This window comes from Elgaria multicarinata, chromosome 4, assembly GCF_023053635.1.
Source record: "Elgaria multicarinata webbii isolate HBS135686 ecotype San Diego chromosome 4, rElgMul1.1.pri, whole genome shotgun sequence".
NCBI lineage: Eukaryota > Metazoa > Chordata > Lepidosauria > Squamata > Anguidae > Elgaria > Elgaria multicarinata.
In genome coordinates, this window is record NC_086174.1 from 25,895,838 (window position 1) to 25,912,083 (window position 16,246).

The window sequence follows — 16,246 nt, forward strand, 5'->3', positions numbered from 1 at the left end:
TGAAAGAGCAGACAGAAGGGAAGGAAGAAAGATTCTTAAAACTTCGCAGTAGTACACAGGCAGCAAGACAAAATCCCTAAATAGGTAGCATATTCGTTATAATGGTTGTGTTTTTAAGGCCAAAATCATCATTTTAAAAGACATTTTATTATTATTTTGTTTAGTCTATTTCAGATTTTGTTTTCCATTTGCATTACATGTTGAACCTCATTAAGTAGCTTTTAAGGAAGGAGGAAAGGTAGCTAAATTGTTGCCCTTAGAGTGTTTCTTTCGTCCTTTTTTTTTTTTTTTTAGTTTATAGGGAGAGGGAAAAAAGCAATTCCTGGCAAACACACCCGCCAAAGTTAATTAAACTGAAGTTCAAACACTTTCATCAGAGAGGAGGCGATGGAGTACAGTTCCGTAGAGAAAAACTCAAAGACTGGCAGTGGGGGAGATATTAAGATTGTTGGGCTTTGCTTTTCCCCCCCTCAGCTTCCTGATTGGGCTTGTTCATTTGAATTGGAGCCTCATCCTGAATACACCACCAGCACTTTCTATTTTTGGCTCATCTCCCCAGTTCAACCTCCGGTACGCTTTGCATATTCATTGACGGAAAACAACCTTATTGAGCACACTGAGCAAGAGGTACCAATTACAGCGAATTGCCACACCGTACGTTTAGAAGCTAAGAGCAAGGTAAGGCTCCCCGTTCTCTTCTTGTCCTCTTTTAAACAGTCTCTGGAAGGAAAAGAGGACTCGACACTCCATAAAGGCCTGTAGATGCCACATTCACTAGATCAGTGGGTGTTGCTTCGCAGCCCTGCAGGGAGGGGTTTGGAAGGCTGAACCTTTCTTTTTCCAGTTCTACCCTTGAGAATACTGAAGGCGAGGGTGTTATTCCTTTTGGCAAGAAAGAAGGTCCCGGCACAAGAGGCTTACTGAGAAATCGCTTATCACATTAAGACCTGGCTTATCCTGCTGGAGGAGGAGGAGGACGACGACATTTTGGAACCACCTGCCTAAAAGAAACGAAAAAATTTAAAAACCCAACCAGAACACAAGTGTACATGTGTAACAGTGAAAATGCTCTTAACCTCCCATTATGTTTTGCATACCTCATAAATGTTCGTGAGATGCAAAACGAAGAGAAATAACTTGACCTAACGTAATTTTTAGTCACACAGAAGAGAATTCCTAGCAAACTTACAAGCTTTAAAATAAATATATGTGTACATAGAAATGTTAAGTTCATAACAAAAGGGGTGCTGCTGCACTGAGTGCCGAGTTACTCCGGTTGTAATGCAGATGGGTATCATTAGAAGGAGGCAAGAGGAGCCAGTTGTTTTCATGCTTCACAGACTTCTCAGGTGTTGCACTTAAATGAGTTTTTATGCTCCACATTGGTAAACGTGCCCAGTGGCAGTCCAATCTCCCATTTCATTTTCCGAGAGTGCTTTCTTACAGTCAAAGTGCCAAAGAATTACTATAATAAGAAAAACATGTTTAAAATATGTAATTGAAGCTTTTGTTCTCGTGTATCCCTTGTGAACTTTGAAACATCCTTCAATGTAAAATACTCCCTCATTTGCAGGATGAAACTTGGGTGCCAATTACAGTTTTTCATAAAACCAATTCTCTAGCGCTGTGCAGGATGCCACTTCTGATTCACGTATACGGAGCTTATGGCATAGATGTGAACATGAGTTTTAAAGCAGAAAATCTAATGTTAATCCAGGATGGCTGGATATTAGCATTCTGCCATGTCCGGTAAGTCTTGTATATTACAAAACTGTCTTGTGGGGTTTTGTTATAGTTTATTGTGAAACGTGTGATCAGTATTCTCAGTGTTCAAGTCTTTTCTTTTGGCTGCAAAGTTTTCCATTCGCCATTTCTTTTCTGCATAAATTTATGTTATGCACTGTTTTGCTAATGGTTTGTTATAGGCCGTTTGCTAATAATTTATTGACGTGCCATTTTTTGTGTGTGACTTCACTTAAATTCATGCAATGAGAATGCAGTTGTTTCAAGTTTGGCTTAGAACAAACAATGATTTGGTTCATTTTTAAGACTTTTTGAGATCTGTCATACTATAAGGACTTCCCTTTCCTCTTGCCAAATAAATATATGTGATATTACAATTACATTATGATTTATATTCACCTAAAAACAGGACTATGAAGCATATAATTGCTGACAATGTGTGAATAATCCCAGTGGTACAATAATTTATATTTTTTTAATCTAGCCCCTTTCGTACTTTTCTAGATAATTTATCCTGCCCTTTTTGAAGCAGCATATAATACATTTTCAGGTTTTCCATGTGATTTCAAATAATCAGTGCACTAGATGAAAATAATTCAAAAGAAATTAATTTTTTTCTTCCTGGCATAGTTTTTGAAAGTAAAAGATAAACAAAAAATTCTACATGGACCAATATTACTGATTTATTTCTTGTGATAGAATATATATCACATCTCATGTGGCCAAGTATTCAACCCAGTTTTGATGAAATACTGAAATGTACAAATCAACAAACAAATATATAAAAAGTAAGATTATTTGTGTCCTTTCCTAAACACACTACATGGAAGTAGGGCCATTTTGTATATGTGAAACTTAATTCCCTATATGTGTCCTTAGATCATGTCCTTAGGCCCGCCTTGGTTTCAGTAGCAGAAAAAGTCTAAAACGTTGTGAACTTATTGTGTCTAGACCTTATTAAATGAAGTGGAATATGTTTAAGAGCAGGGGGAGGAAAGTCCAAATGCTACATAGAAGTGGCCTCTAGCAGGATTAAGCCACGCTTTTGCATTACATGCTTTTGTTGCAATGTTCGACTTGTAGAGGATCTCACCCAAACTGATCTGTAAAGGAAGGCAACTCCTGGAAGTGATGGATCTCAGGTTTCACAGCATATGCTCCAAAAGAAGCACAAATCACACATTCACACATCTGCTTTCCCTTCTTCTGTGTAATGTTTAAACAGACTTTTGATCAGCTTATATCCAAATACTGAAACTGCTCTGGATGTTACTTCTGTCTGTATGTTTAGAAATGCTCATTGTGTTGCTTTCAGAATGCGAGTAACTTTATCAGCACATACATATACTTCTCTTCTAATTAGAAGACCTAACTCAGGTGTTGGAAAAGCCATGTTAAGTTTTAAAAGCAAACATACAGTCATTTAAACCAAAACCATAATTGCTGTAAAATGATACTTTACTTTCAGAACATTTTACAAACATTTCAGGACTTCAGGAAATACATAATTGGTATAATAGATACAGTTTGGGGAATACCCAAAACCTTTGGGGGCATGGCCCACTAAGACTACAGCCACAAAACCCATGCACAGAGGATTCCAGTAGGAATTTCCATTGATCAGAGAAGGAAGGTTGGATGGGGAATATGAGAGGCTCACATCCACCTCCTATTCATCAAATGTCTGATCTGCATGCATGCATTCCTGGGCATGTGCATAGATGGGGAAAGGAGTGGACTATGAGAATCCTTGTGCACTTGGGCTGCTCCCATGGTCCAAATGGAACTCTCCTTATCATGGGAAAACTGATTTCTCTTAAGAGGAGGAGAGAATATATTTCAAGTCCAAAAATAAGACCTCAAGGATGTATAGTCCAATTGCTTGAATTAAGTGTACAATGTTTCTCATGCTCTGGCTACAAGTTGGGGACAGTTAACAAAAATAACTGAACACAAGATGCCTCCATTGTCAGGCAGGTGCACAATACTGCAAAAGTGTAGGTGGTGTCACAAACCAAATTTAAGAACCACGCATACCTATGGGCATAGATCCTTTCTCAGCGCAGATGGCCCATTTGTTAAAAGCAGAAGCAATAAACAGTGAACTAATACTAACAAATTGAGACAGTTGAGTATGATCTGGATTCTGCAACCTGAAGAAATGTGTCCTCCCCTTCCTGCGCACAGGGAACCTCTTTGGCCCAGGGAGTGAGGAACAACTTATTACACATTTTCCTACCATCAGACGTATGGCAGGAGGCTAGAAAAATCATGTTCACCTTGGTAATGGTGCCTAGTAGTGGAATTCTCTGACCAAAGAATTCTGTCTGGCCAACATTCTTGTCACCTTTTAAAAAAATTGGAGGACTATTATTATTATTTATTACATTTTTATCCCACCCTTTTTCCTCCAAGGAACACAAGGCAGTGTACATAATCTTCCTCCTCTCCATGTTATCCTCACAACAACAACCCTGTGAGGTAGGTTGGCCTGAGAGTCTGTAAATGGCCCAAAGTCACCCAGTGGGTTTCCATGGCCGAATGGGGACTAGAACCTGGATCTTCTGACTCCTAGTCCAACACCTTAGCCACTACACCACACTGGCTCTTGAGGCAGAGGGTGGAATCCAGTGAAATTTTTCTGCTGATGGAATTAGTTCCAACAGCAGAACAGGGAAGGGAGCAATTCCCCTTCTCCCCTGGAGCCCTTCAGAGGTCTGGGAGACCCTTTGAACCAGATTTTCAGAGGGCTGCAAAAGAGAAAGTGCAATTGCCTGAATTGACTTCTGCTCACATGACATTGGATTCTGCTCAGAGAGAGCTCTTTTTTGCTTAGTAATAAAATTGGTTTATAGTTGTTGCCTTGGATATTATTAATGCTTTTGTGTAGTGATTTTATTAATTTCAATTGTAATACTTCACGGTTTGCCTGAGAAGTGGTATCCAAAATCAAATGAATGAATAAATAACTCTTTGAAATGCACATATATATATTGATTTTTTTGGCTGGCTGTCTTTCTGAGTAATCTTACAATAGCAATATACTTTGACACCAAGTGCATCTTAGCTGTTTATTTATTACAAGGAGGTTCTTTTGAAAGTGTTTACAACCTGAAGATAGATAATGAGCAGAGTGATAAGGGCAGCTGAGAACTGGTGCAACTTCATAGCCAAAAAGCATGAGCTGTGACCCAGGAAATCTCTGTCTCATATTCAATCCAGCCATGAAAGTACCAGGTGGCCATAGGTAAGCTGTTTTTCTCTCAACCTCAGCCCCACCTATTGCCACCTGCGTGTAGGGTTAAAAATATTAAGACAGGGTGGTTGTTCTTTAACGTTAAAGATATACATATGTAACTTTTTCTAGATTTTTTAAAAAATGTTTTAATTTTCAGAGGCGGAGGAGAGTTAGGCCTGGAATGGCATAAGGATGGCTGTATGATGAAGAAGCACAATGGTATCCAAGACCTCCAGGCCTGCATAAAGTTGTTACATGATATGGGATATTCTCAGCCATTGCATACAGCCCTGATGAGCCTGAGTGCTGGAGGAGTTCTTGCAGGAGCCCTCTACAATATTCATCCTCACCTTCTCAGAGCTATGGTTTTACAGGTGAGATTATTAGCATTTCATTCCATTCCATTCCATGGCTCAGGAGAGTCATTTTGGAAGATATTTCAGGGCTTTGGGATATCTTTAGACTGTTGAGTTGCCAGTCTAAAATCCAAAATGAATGATAGGTACAGCGGTAAGCACAGGAGGTGCTAGTCTCCTTCTCTGTGAGCCCCTGCCAAAGGAAGTGAGGCAGGTGTCTAACAGGAAAAGGGATTTTTCTGCTGTGGCACCCTGGCTGCGAAATGAGCCCCCTAGAGAGGTTATCCAGGCACCTACGTTGTACTCCTTCCAGCACCAGGTGAAGAACTTTTAATTTTAGTGTTTTACCATCCTAGTCTTTTAGCTCTGCTGTTTTAAATCTGTATTTTAAATCTCTCATTGCTGCTTGGTTTTATTCTGGTTTTACTTTTATATTGTGGTCTTAAGCTTCCATTTTTTATGTATATTATGCTGTACCATATGGTTTTAATTTTTGTGAACCACCCAGAGAGCTTCAGTTATTGGGCGGTAAAGAAATTAAATAAATAAATAATAAAACAACTTCATGCCAAAACACTAAACTTCATCAAGCTGTGAGCACATGAGACCCGACTGCCTTCCCAATCTTTTCTTCTCCTTTTTTTATATTCAGTAAGGCAAAACTTAAAGCCATTTTTCCTAGCCCTTGGGTTTGACTTCCAGCCAAATTCTGTAGCTTCTCGGTACACACTGGGCAGAAAAGTGGACTGTAACAGCTCTTCCCAGAAGTGAACTAGCCACACAATGTATTTGAATTGCCACTTTCATCCATGGTTACGTCCTGGATCAGGGCCAGCTTCAGGTTTGGGGTGGGAAGACGGACACTACTAATTCCCCGAGTCCACTGGCCCGCCTTTGCCTGTTCACCTCTGAGCTGTCCAGCAGTGACAGGAGTGAGAAGTCAGTTCTGCTCGTCTCGTACTTTCCCTCTGGCTATGGGGAGAATTGAGCCCAGAAGAAGAGACTGAGGAAATGGACAGCAGAGACAATGCCTGGGTGGCAGGTGAGCCCACTTAGAGAAGCACTGAACGTATCTTGCCCAAGATCCCCTAGAATGAGCTGGCAATGACTTGATAACCATATTTCCAGTGAAAAGACCCTACCTCCACGCTTAAGGAAACGGGAAAAGCTTCACCATTACAATACCGGAAGATGAGCATCCAAGCTGATGGGAAGAGGAAACAGCTGCTGGTGAGGAATGCAAGAAGTCCATCCTTGCTGGACTGGTGTAACTGTGGTTAAACACAGCAGAATGAGTGGAAGTGGAGAGAAAAAAATCCACTATATCTGTAAATACAGTATATACAATTATAACTAAAAGCAGTTATCTGCTGAAGATTTTCCTTGAAAATTTTAACCATAAATATGGATGAAGATTATATTAATTTCTTCCAGTGACATAGTTACAGGACCTAATTAGGTACCCCAGGAAATACCAGTGGGCTTACATCTGATAACTGCTTTACAGTTGTTACCTTAAATATTTGGGGATATATATATTTTTTTCATTTTTCACATAGGCCCCTTTCTTGGATGTTTTAAATACAATGTTAGATCTTCATCTCCCTCTGACTATTGAAGAACAAGAAGAATGGGGAAATCCATTGGTTGATGAGACCTGCAAGGAGTATATTAAAAGCTACTGTCCATATCAGAATATTAAGCCACAGGTACTACCTCATCTCTTCTTACCACTACAAAGAACATTTTAAGCAACTAAAATGGTGAATTTGGATAATAGTTCTTCAGTTTAATAGCGGTGACCGCCAAGAAAGAGATCTTGGGCTTGTGGTAGACAGCTCGATGAAAATGTTAACCCAGTGTGCAGCTGCTGGCAAACTCTGTGTTAAGGAATTGAGAATGTAGTGATGGCCACCAATTTGAATGGCTTTAAAAGGGGGTTGGATAAATTCCTGGAGGAGAAGCCTATCAATGGCTACTAGCTGTGGTGGTTATGTGCTACCTCCAGTATCAGAGGCAGTATGTCTATGTACACTAGTTGATGGAGAACATGGGCAGGAAGGTGCTGTTGTATTTGTGTCCTGCTTGTGGGTTTCCACTCTTCAGCTGGGTAGCCACAGTGTGAACAGAATGCTGGTCTAGATGGATCCTTGGTCTGATCCAGCATGGCTCTTCTTATGTTCAGTTTTAGTACTCAACTTGATCTAGGCAAAGTTAAGAACTTTAAATTCCCAATAATTTCAATAATGAGAGTAGATGTGTTCAGCTGCAATCCTATACCCACTTAAATGGGAGTAAGCCCTATTGAACACAGTGGGCCAGTTTGCACATCACGGTAAGCCATCATGGGTTAATTTACCCGTGAGGTGCCACAATGTGCACCAGCCACCATTTCGAATATGCAAGCTGGGGGCGGGGGCAGCACTGTGGCTTGTTGTGTCTTTCAAACCCCATGTCTTAAGTAACCCTCAGATAACCCTAGAACAGCCCATGGGTGTACTGTTCAAAGTGTCGAGGAAGCTATCCTTTGGGGTCTCCTCCATCTGACTGACCTACACAAAATGGGATACTAATGAATATAGCAAAGTGTGGAACAAACTCATATTTGAATGCTTGTGACAGTATTTCTGTCTCTGTTTTCAACCAGACATATGTGATGATAACAATTCCCAGCATTACTAGTTAATTCACAGAGAAGCCAGGCAACATGGACTACTTTACGCATTACTTTCCCTACGTTGAAATAATATTGACGTAGGAAAATAGTGTCTATCATCAAAGACCAGCCCAAGTACAGTTTTTGTTGCACACCCACCCATCAGGCATCTGCTGTGTGTATCAGTTATCCATTCTGTGTAGTTGCAGTAGTAAAGCACAAGTACCATCCCTCATACAATATAATATTCCCAGCTTTGTCTATCTAAAGAATATCTCCTTCTTAGAATCCCACTAGCTGCTCACCACTGACCACTCGTCCATTAGAGTAGGCCTGCCCAGGTTTGATCCACCAAACATTAGCTGGAGGCACATGATGTAGCAATCTTCTTGAAGCTAAACAGGTCCAGTCATTGCATGGCTTGGGAACTTGAAAACTCCATGAAAGCTGCCTTGAATTCTGTTAGGCTTAAGCTAACTCAGGCTTAAGCTAACAATCAGATTTTGCCACCGCATTCACATAAAGCAAAGTTGGGGGCTCATTTTTTGTGACTTTTGAGAGGAGGGGGCAAAATGACATGACAGGTAGCCCAACTTGCTAGAGGCAGCTCTTACTAGCAGCAGTGCTATCTGCAGTCCCAAATTAACCAGGATCCTTAACAAAATAGTGAAATACAAAAATGTGATTGCCTAGGGCAAGGTATATACCTCAGTAACTAACACAATAGCTGAGAGACAGAGCAAGATTAAGTGGTGATGAAAAGGTTAAATCAACCTTTACCAAAGCACACACTTTGATTGTGTTGAGAGTGAGGAGGAGGAGCTGGCAAGTTTTTCTTTGAACTTCTTTCTAGCCTCAGTTGTAGAGGATGTTTACAGAGGAGTTTTAGCCAAAAGCAAGTACAACTGTTTACTAAGTGCAATTGTTTACTAAGTTGCAGATTAAAATTTTCCCGTAACTGTCAAGTATGACTATGACACATGGGTGGTTTCTTCATCCATATAATTAAATCTGCTTAACGCTTCTCTCCTGCTGACATTACAGAACAACTTCCACCGGGTTAAAAATTAATGGATGCACAGATTGGCATCAGTAACTCCATCCTGCTAACACAGGCATTTCCTCCCCCACCTCTCTCTCTCTCTCTCTCTTTTTCTCTCACTGTAGAATTATCCTTCTGTTTTCATCACCGTCTCTGAAAATGATCAACGAGTACCTCTGGCAGGTTTATTAAGATACATCTGTAAACTTAGAAAAGCCGTACAAGATCATGCCCAAGCCAACAGCACGGATGAGAAAGGTAACAATAGAAATCCTAACATTTAGATTTAGTTATTTAAATTGTATATAGTTGCAGTATTATTTATTTATTCATTTATTTGATTTACATTGTGCTTTCCGCCAGGCTAACGGCGCTTAAGGGGGTCAACAGTAATAAATCCAAAATTACAATAAACTTAGTTAAAACAACCAAAAAATTTAAAAAGATTAAAAACACAGTATAAGGATTATTGCCCCAATCCAACAAGCAGTGGATGCAAACTGAAGCTTGGAGCTGGAGCTGGGTGTGCAGAGGCCCAGTTCAGAGCTCAACAGCTGCACCACTACTGTTGAGAAGCCTGATTCTGAGTAGATTGGATTCTGGTTTCATAGCTTGGTTTGGAGTAAGCCCTTAAATCATATTTTCCTGGTTCAGGCATATGAAACCATATATTTATTTATTTATTTATTTATTACATTTTTATACCGCCCAATAGCCGAAGCTCTCTGGGCGGTTCACAAAAATTAAAACCACAAAGAACATCCAACAGGTTAAAAACACAATTACGAAATACAGTATAAAAAGCGCAACCAGAATAAAACCACACAGCAAAGTTGATTATAAGATTAAAATACAGAGTTAAAACAGTAAAATTTAAATTTAAGTTAAAATTAAGTGTTAAAATACTGAGTGAATAAAAAGGTCTTCAGCTGGCGACGAAAGCAGTACAGTGTAGGCGCCATGATCTCTTCGCCAAAGCCAGGTGCACAAGTGAACAAGCGAAGAAAGAGTATACACAGTCAATGCTGCTCTTCCCAGTTCAATAAACTACGGTTTATCCGACTGAGATTATAATGTCTGAATCAAGCCAACTAGGCTTTGGTCAGGAGAGTCTTGTTCTTAGATTGGGGTTTTCAGCATGTTTCGGCTTGGATCAGGGCAGATGGATATAGATAAACTGGATATGTGCTGGTTATGTTCGCAAGTACTAGTTATATATTGCATGCAAGGCATAGAAATTTGGATATAAGGCAGTGGCTGCAACCTCAACAAACTAATCTGTATACCTTCAGGAGATTGTTAGACAAGTAGGGAAAAGCTAGTCCTGAACGTTTTAACCATAAATAATTTTGTTAGTATTTAGGTGACATGTCAGGCTTAAAGCAAAAAAAAAAAAAAACACCCATTGACTCTATCACGCCATTTCTACAAATGTGATTTGGGGCACAATTCTATCCGGATGCCCGTCAGCCTCTGAACTCGGAGGCTGATGGGCATTTTAAGCAGGGCAGGAGGAGAATGGAAGCAGTCATCACCTCCATGCCCCTCTTGCCCCTGTATTTTCGTTAGATGGGCAATTTTGCCCATCTAGCTGGGGTTCTGCGGAGTAGGAGGGAACGAGGCTGGGGGGAAGGGCAGAGGATTCTTCATAAGCTTCCCCTCTCCCACCCACAGAACCACCCCCTTTCCCTCCTTTCCAAGCTTGTGTTTGCAAGCTCATAGAGGCAGCCTGCACAGCTCTCCATGCTGGCTGTGGGGGTGGAGAGCTCAGAGTCCTAGGTTTAAGGTCAGAGCACTGTCTACGATCTCGCATTTAGGAATCCAGTATCCTATCCCCACCCACACCCACCCGACACTGTCTAGGGGCCATAGGATTGCTCCCTTAAAATACTTAATAGTGTTCTGGTTTTCCCTAGTTGTCATGAAGTTTCAGTGTTCTAGAGATTTTGGTAAATGGTGTAGAGCCATTGTGACTCAGCAGTTAGAGTTTGGACCCGAGTGAGAAACCTGTTCTTAAATTATCATGTGAGCCACTTCATCCATTACACTTTTAACTGATTCCTGACTTCAAAATATTCTTCAAGAGCATCATTAATATACATTAGCCGAGTTCACACATCACAACAAGCCCCCCCCCCTCGGCAAAATAAAATGCACAGTGTGGGTTGTCGTTAGAACAACCCACAATGAGCCCAGTAGATGATCAGGCTCACCATGGTTTGTTCTTCTCCTTCTTTTTCCCCCTTGGTACTTCTGCTGGCCCTGTGGGGCATCCCAGTGAACTTGGTGACAGGACCCATCTTGTCTGCTGCCAAGTCCCCCCTCCCCGCAGGAATCGTGACCCAAATTTGCCAATTTGGGGCATATTTATTTTTTTCCAGCTCCACTAATATGTCCCCGTATTTTTTTAATTCTCTTTCTTTTTCTTGTCAGATTTTCAGAGTGCACAACTCCGACTGCCCAAAATAGATAGGCTCACCTTGTCTGGTACCTTGTATATTCCAGCTGTCAATCATACAAGGTAGCTTGACAAGAGGAGACTGTATATAGGGTGACTTTACAGCCTTTGACAGGTGGGGGAAAGGGGTGCTGATCACCTCCTTACCAGGCTTTTAAGCATTGCCTGGACCCTTGAGATGCCCTGGTTCTATTCCCCACTTGCTGAGCACCCAACCCGTTATTTTCATGGAGATGTACAAGCTGCCGCCACCCCTCTTTTGCACCCTTTTGCCTTCGCCACAGCTATGTTTGACAGCCGTCAAAGGAGCTCTCAAAAGTTAGTATGACGGGGAACGAAAAGGGAGTTGCGTGGAGATCTCTGCGAGAAAGAGTCTTTGATGGACAGATAGAATGCCTGTTAGACTGCAGCAGCCCCAACCCTGAAGTCTAGGCGGGCGCTGCACCAAATACCCAGGAGGGCACAACTGGGAGAAACTAACCTCCCACTTCCCCTACCCAGGTCTTGATACTACATACCACGTTGGCCCTCTCAGCCACAATTAAATCAGGGAGAGTTTATTTTGCACTGACCTGGCAATCAACAACAGCATCACCTGACCCATCACTACCACCATCTTCCTCTGATTAGAGGAAGAACCGGAAGAGTGAACTGATGTAAAGTGTCTCATCCCTCTTCTCTTCAGCTGGCCTGTTAACTCCCAATCGTTATCCTTGCCCCTACTCATGACCCCACTAGTAGCTCCCCAGCCCCCCCGGTTATCCAGTGAATTTCCCAAGCACATATTAAATCTCCAGTATAAAACAGAGAACCCCTAGCCTGGCAAATGCCCACCCATTCCAGACCAGATATTCATTGGTAATGGGGAAGGTCCAGCTCTCTTTTGGCCAATTTGCTGCTACCGGCCTTCAATGCAACAACTTAGAAGAAGCAGGTGTCAGACAATTTTGAGTGTCCCTACCAGCTCCTCTGCACTCTGCGGATGCTGGTTGCCAGGCTGCATTGAACTCACCAAACGTGAAGTTCCTGGCTTTGCTTTTCTCTCCCACTCTCTCTCTCACACACACACATACACTCACACAAGCTGGCAACCAAGGCAGGCGGAAAAGAGAGATACACAGCTTTAGCCCGGTGCCTCAGATAGAATCAGGCACTCCTCCCAGTACACTCCACCCCAAACAGTTTCTGCCAAGGTGCAGGCCTTAAATACCTGGAGAGGAGGGAAGAAGAGAGAGACAGACAGACAGTTTCATCCAGGTATTTTAGATAGAATCAGGCCCTGCCCTTAGGAAACTCCATCCCATTAGCATCAGTCGAGTAAGGATCAGTAATTTGTGCACATGCATGCCATCCATAAATGATGTTTTCATCTATGATGCACTTGGGATTCATTACAAAAAGTAGTATAGGAAGAGTCCTTATGGACAATAAAAAAGCGCATCCAGGAAATTAACAAACAGTCCTTCGGAGCAGATTTGGGGGGCTGCAGGGGGGAGGGAAAATCCCTTCTAGCGATTTTCATGGATCCAACCCCTCGTGATAGTAGTCATGGGCAAGACAATAGAGATGCTCTAAGAGAAACCACATGTCTGACTGCAGAATATTTGACCCGTTTATCCCACCAACATAGATCTCCTAGTTCTTGCTATTTGCAAAACTAGGGAATGATGGTGGAGTTGCATTCTTGTGGCATGAACTGTGCCATATGAAAGGATCCCATTATATTAGTTATGGGGAAACATTGGCATCTGGATCACATTTTTGGCTTGAGAAGGACTGAAACGGTCTTCTGTTGTGAAAATGAGATGGAGAACACCAGCAAGTTATTTCATCAAGCTTCAAACAGTTGTGGCAAAATGCTAAATTCAGTTTCATCACCAATAACAAAGTATACTTGTTTATATCCAGAATAACATGCCTTCTGTCCCACCCTTGCCTCATATTCTGCTGGCCTCTTGTATTTGTTTCAGGACGTCAGACACCTACTATTATCTTAGACGTTCAACCAGGAGGCAGTCATTGTGCTCCATCTTGCGAGGATTCTTTAAACCAGGTATGCTTGATGTGGATTTTTGTTGTCGTTGTTGCAATTTATAGGTTAAACCCATAGAAAAGCATAGGTCAATACTACATTCCATGGAGTTGGTTGATATCTATTTGGGAATAAAACTCAAACCTTAGAAAAATGAACATCTGGGGAATAATCGTGTATATATTAGCCCGTTGCAACCTACTCTCAAATGCCGGCACCATTGCTTACTTACATGCCACACTTCCCACCTGCCACACATCTCCTCTCCATCCTGCCGCCAGAAATCCAGACTTACCAACTGAAGAACACCCTCCTATAATTTCATTGAAGGAAGGCTTGCTTCTTCCCCACCACAAGGTGACACTGGGATCTCATAAGGGGACCCATTTTTGTGGATGGGTTTACCACATGTCCTGCTGCCATAACTCCATATATCCTGCATGGCTAAAGAAAAGACTTGCACTAGGAGAATGGTTGTAGGACACGTGGTAAACCCATTCATAAGCACAGGTGTCCTGTTGCCCTGAATCACTGGATGAATGGCCAGAAGTCACCGGGGGTGAGAGAGAGTATGAGTTTTGACAACAGTAGTGCAAATGAGACGTTGAGCATTTGGTTGAGTGTACATATATGAAATTCATCCTTGTTATGCGCTGGTGCATGTACATATTTTAGTAGCATTGCTATCTGTGTCAATGACTGAAAAATCTGCATAAAATGTACCACTGTGGTTCTCTCCATAATAAAAAAGAAAATCCTTCTCAACAAAGAGTAAAAGCCCCATAGGGCATAGGTGGTATCCAGTGTTTTCATTTGGAGTGTGCAACTCCTCTTCCACGCACAGATGCTCCTTCTGTTCATGGGAGTAAAACATGGAATACCACTAATATAAAGATTTACTGTATCTGTAAATACATGGCCACAGTCCGGCAGGAGGAAATGTACGAGATGCCATTCGTGTATTTTGTCAAGTTGAAAAGCCTGAGTCACAAGTCAGTGCTGCACACTTGTAGCTCTTGACAAATTGTCTTCAGTAGCACCAAAAAAATCTGTTTTGGGGATGAGACTGACAGGTAGAAGGTTGGATTCCATCCACCTGAACAAGTCATCGCTGCAGTTGAATATAGTTTAACTGGATTCTTCTGTTTGAATTGGTCTTCTTAGGTTCATATTGCCCCCATCCCCCTCACTCACCCAACAAAAGTAGTAGCAGTAATCACATGGGCTTCTTGATGTGTATCACAACCACACTATACTCTTTATATGGGGCTGGACCCAGACTGGCAAACTGGAGGTCGCAATAATCCTCGTTTCCCTCCCCCCGCGCTGCTGTCCCCTATGGTCCTGCTCTGGAGGGTTGTGGGACCCTCTGAAGCAGTCGGAGCTGCACAAGAAGGGAGGAATTGGTGAAGACTACCATACCCCTTCTTTCCATCAGCGGGAGCATTCTGATCAGAAATCCACCAGGGAATGTTCCCTCCCGGTAGAAAAGAAGCTGAATCCAACCCTCAGTTTTGGGCACAGTTATAAATCTCGATGCACAAAGAAGTAGCATGCAAAAATATTCCATCATTGTCTCTTTCTATATGCAGTTGTAGTCAACTGTTTTGAAAGTACAGATATGGACTTTCTCTGCTTAACACAGAACGCATAGACACAAACAAGACACTGGCTATGGTGGAACGAAGCGAAGCAATTTTGAAAGCCTTTTGTGACACCAGCTTCTGAGTTGCTGCTGCTGTTCTGGTCACAAGCTGTGTTATACCTGACAGTAATGCTCAATTCACAGGAAGCTTTTCTGATCTCAGTGAAAAGCCCATTACAGCAGCTGCCATTTTCTAAAGAGAATTGAGCAGGAAGCACTCGTGATTACTCTTCAGACTGCAGGGGAACCTACATTATTATCCCCAATGTTACAGGAGCACGAATAGCATTGGAAGGAGACGAGCAATGGAACTGGAAAATGCTGATAATACTCTCTGAAGTGTGCAAAAGACTATGAAGAGTCTGTTGCTCTTTAACAACTAAACTTTTTTAATTGTTTCAGGTTGCAACACAACTAGCATTTCTGTACAACGAGCTTAGACTTGACAAGCAGGAATGACTTAGCAAAGCTGGAGTTTTTGTCCCGATTGCTAAAGCCAGAGGAAAATCGTTTCTACTGTATGAAAAACTACTTAAAATTAGTCAATCATGTGACTACTTTAACATTGCCACTAATTTAAAAAAAAACAAAGTAGGTCAAACTTACATTTGTATTCCTCCAAAGTTTATTTTTTACAAAATAAAACCTGTGCTTGTTTGAGTGAATTTTATCCTGCCTTCCTACATTAATATATACTCAAGGCAGCTCACAAATAACACTTGCAAATCTCAGAATAAAAACATAATAAAACACAAAAACAAAACACTACAAATCAGCAGCTAAAACATCAGAGGCCAAATTAGAAGAATACTTGCTGAAATGCAATTGTCTTCACCATCACCACCTGCCAAAAACAGGCAGTGAGGGGGCCAAGCACACCTTCCCAGGCAAGTTATTCTATAATTTGGGCACCACACCTGAGAAAGACCTCCCCCTTGTGTGCACTCGCCATACATCAGCCAGCAAGGAAATGTACTTGGTACTGAGATGGAGTTCCTGTGAAGGTTCATGCAGGAGGAGGTGATTCCAAAGTATCTTGGCCCCAGGCCAGCAGCATCATTTGAGCCAGGAACCAA

At 41.7% G+C, this 16,246-nt stretch overlaps 1 protein-coding gene across 2 annotated transcripts in view; it reads left to right on the forward strand.

The window, feature by feature from the left end:
- PREPL (prolyl endopeptidase like) overlaps positions 1-15,717 on the forward strand; it is a 36,758-nt gene extending 21,041 nt beyond the window's left edge. Inside the window, exons 9-15 of one of the 2 annotated variants that reach the window (XM_063123978.1) lie at positions 475-678; positions 1,574-1,749; positions 5,139-5,355; positions 6,897-7,046; positions 9,161-9,293; positions 13,464-13,546; positions 15,573-15,717. In XM_063123978.1, coding sequence (XP_062980048.1) covers positions 475-678; positions 1,574-1,749; positions 5,139-5,355; positions 6,897-7,046; positions 9,161-9,293; positions 13,464-13,546; positions 15,573-15,629 — 1,020 coding nt within the window. In that variant the 3' untranslated portion in view covers positions 15,630-15,717. Of the gene's footprint in view, positions 1-474; positions 679-1,573; positions 1,750-5,138; positions 5,356-6,896; positions 7,047-9,160; positions 9,294-13,463; positions 13,547-15,117; positions 15,549-15,572 lie in introns of those variants that run through there. The other variant, XM_063123979.1, reaches the window with a different exon arrangement.
- Positions 15,718-16,246: the final 529 nt, after the last annotated feature.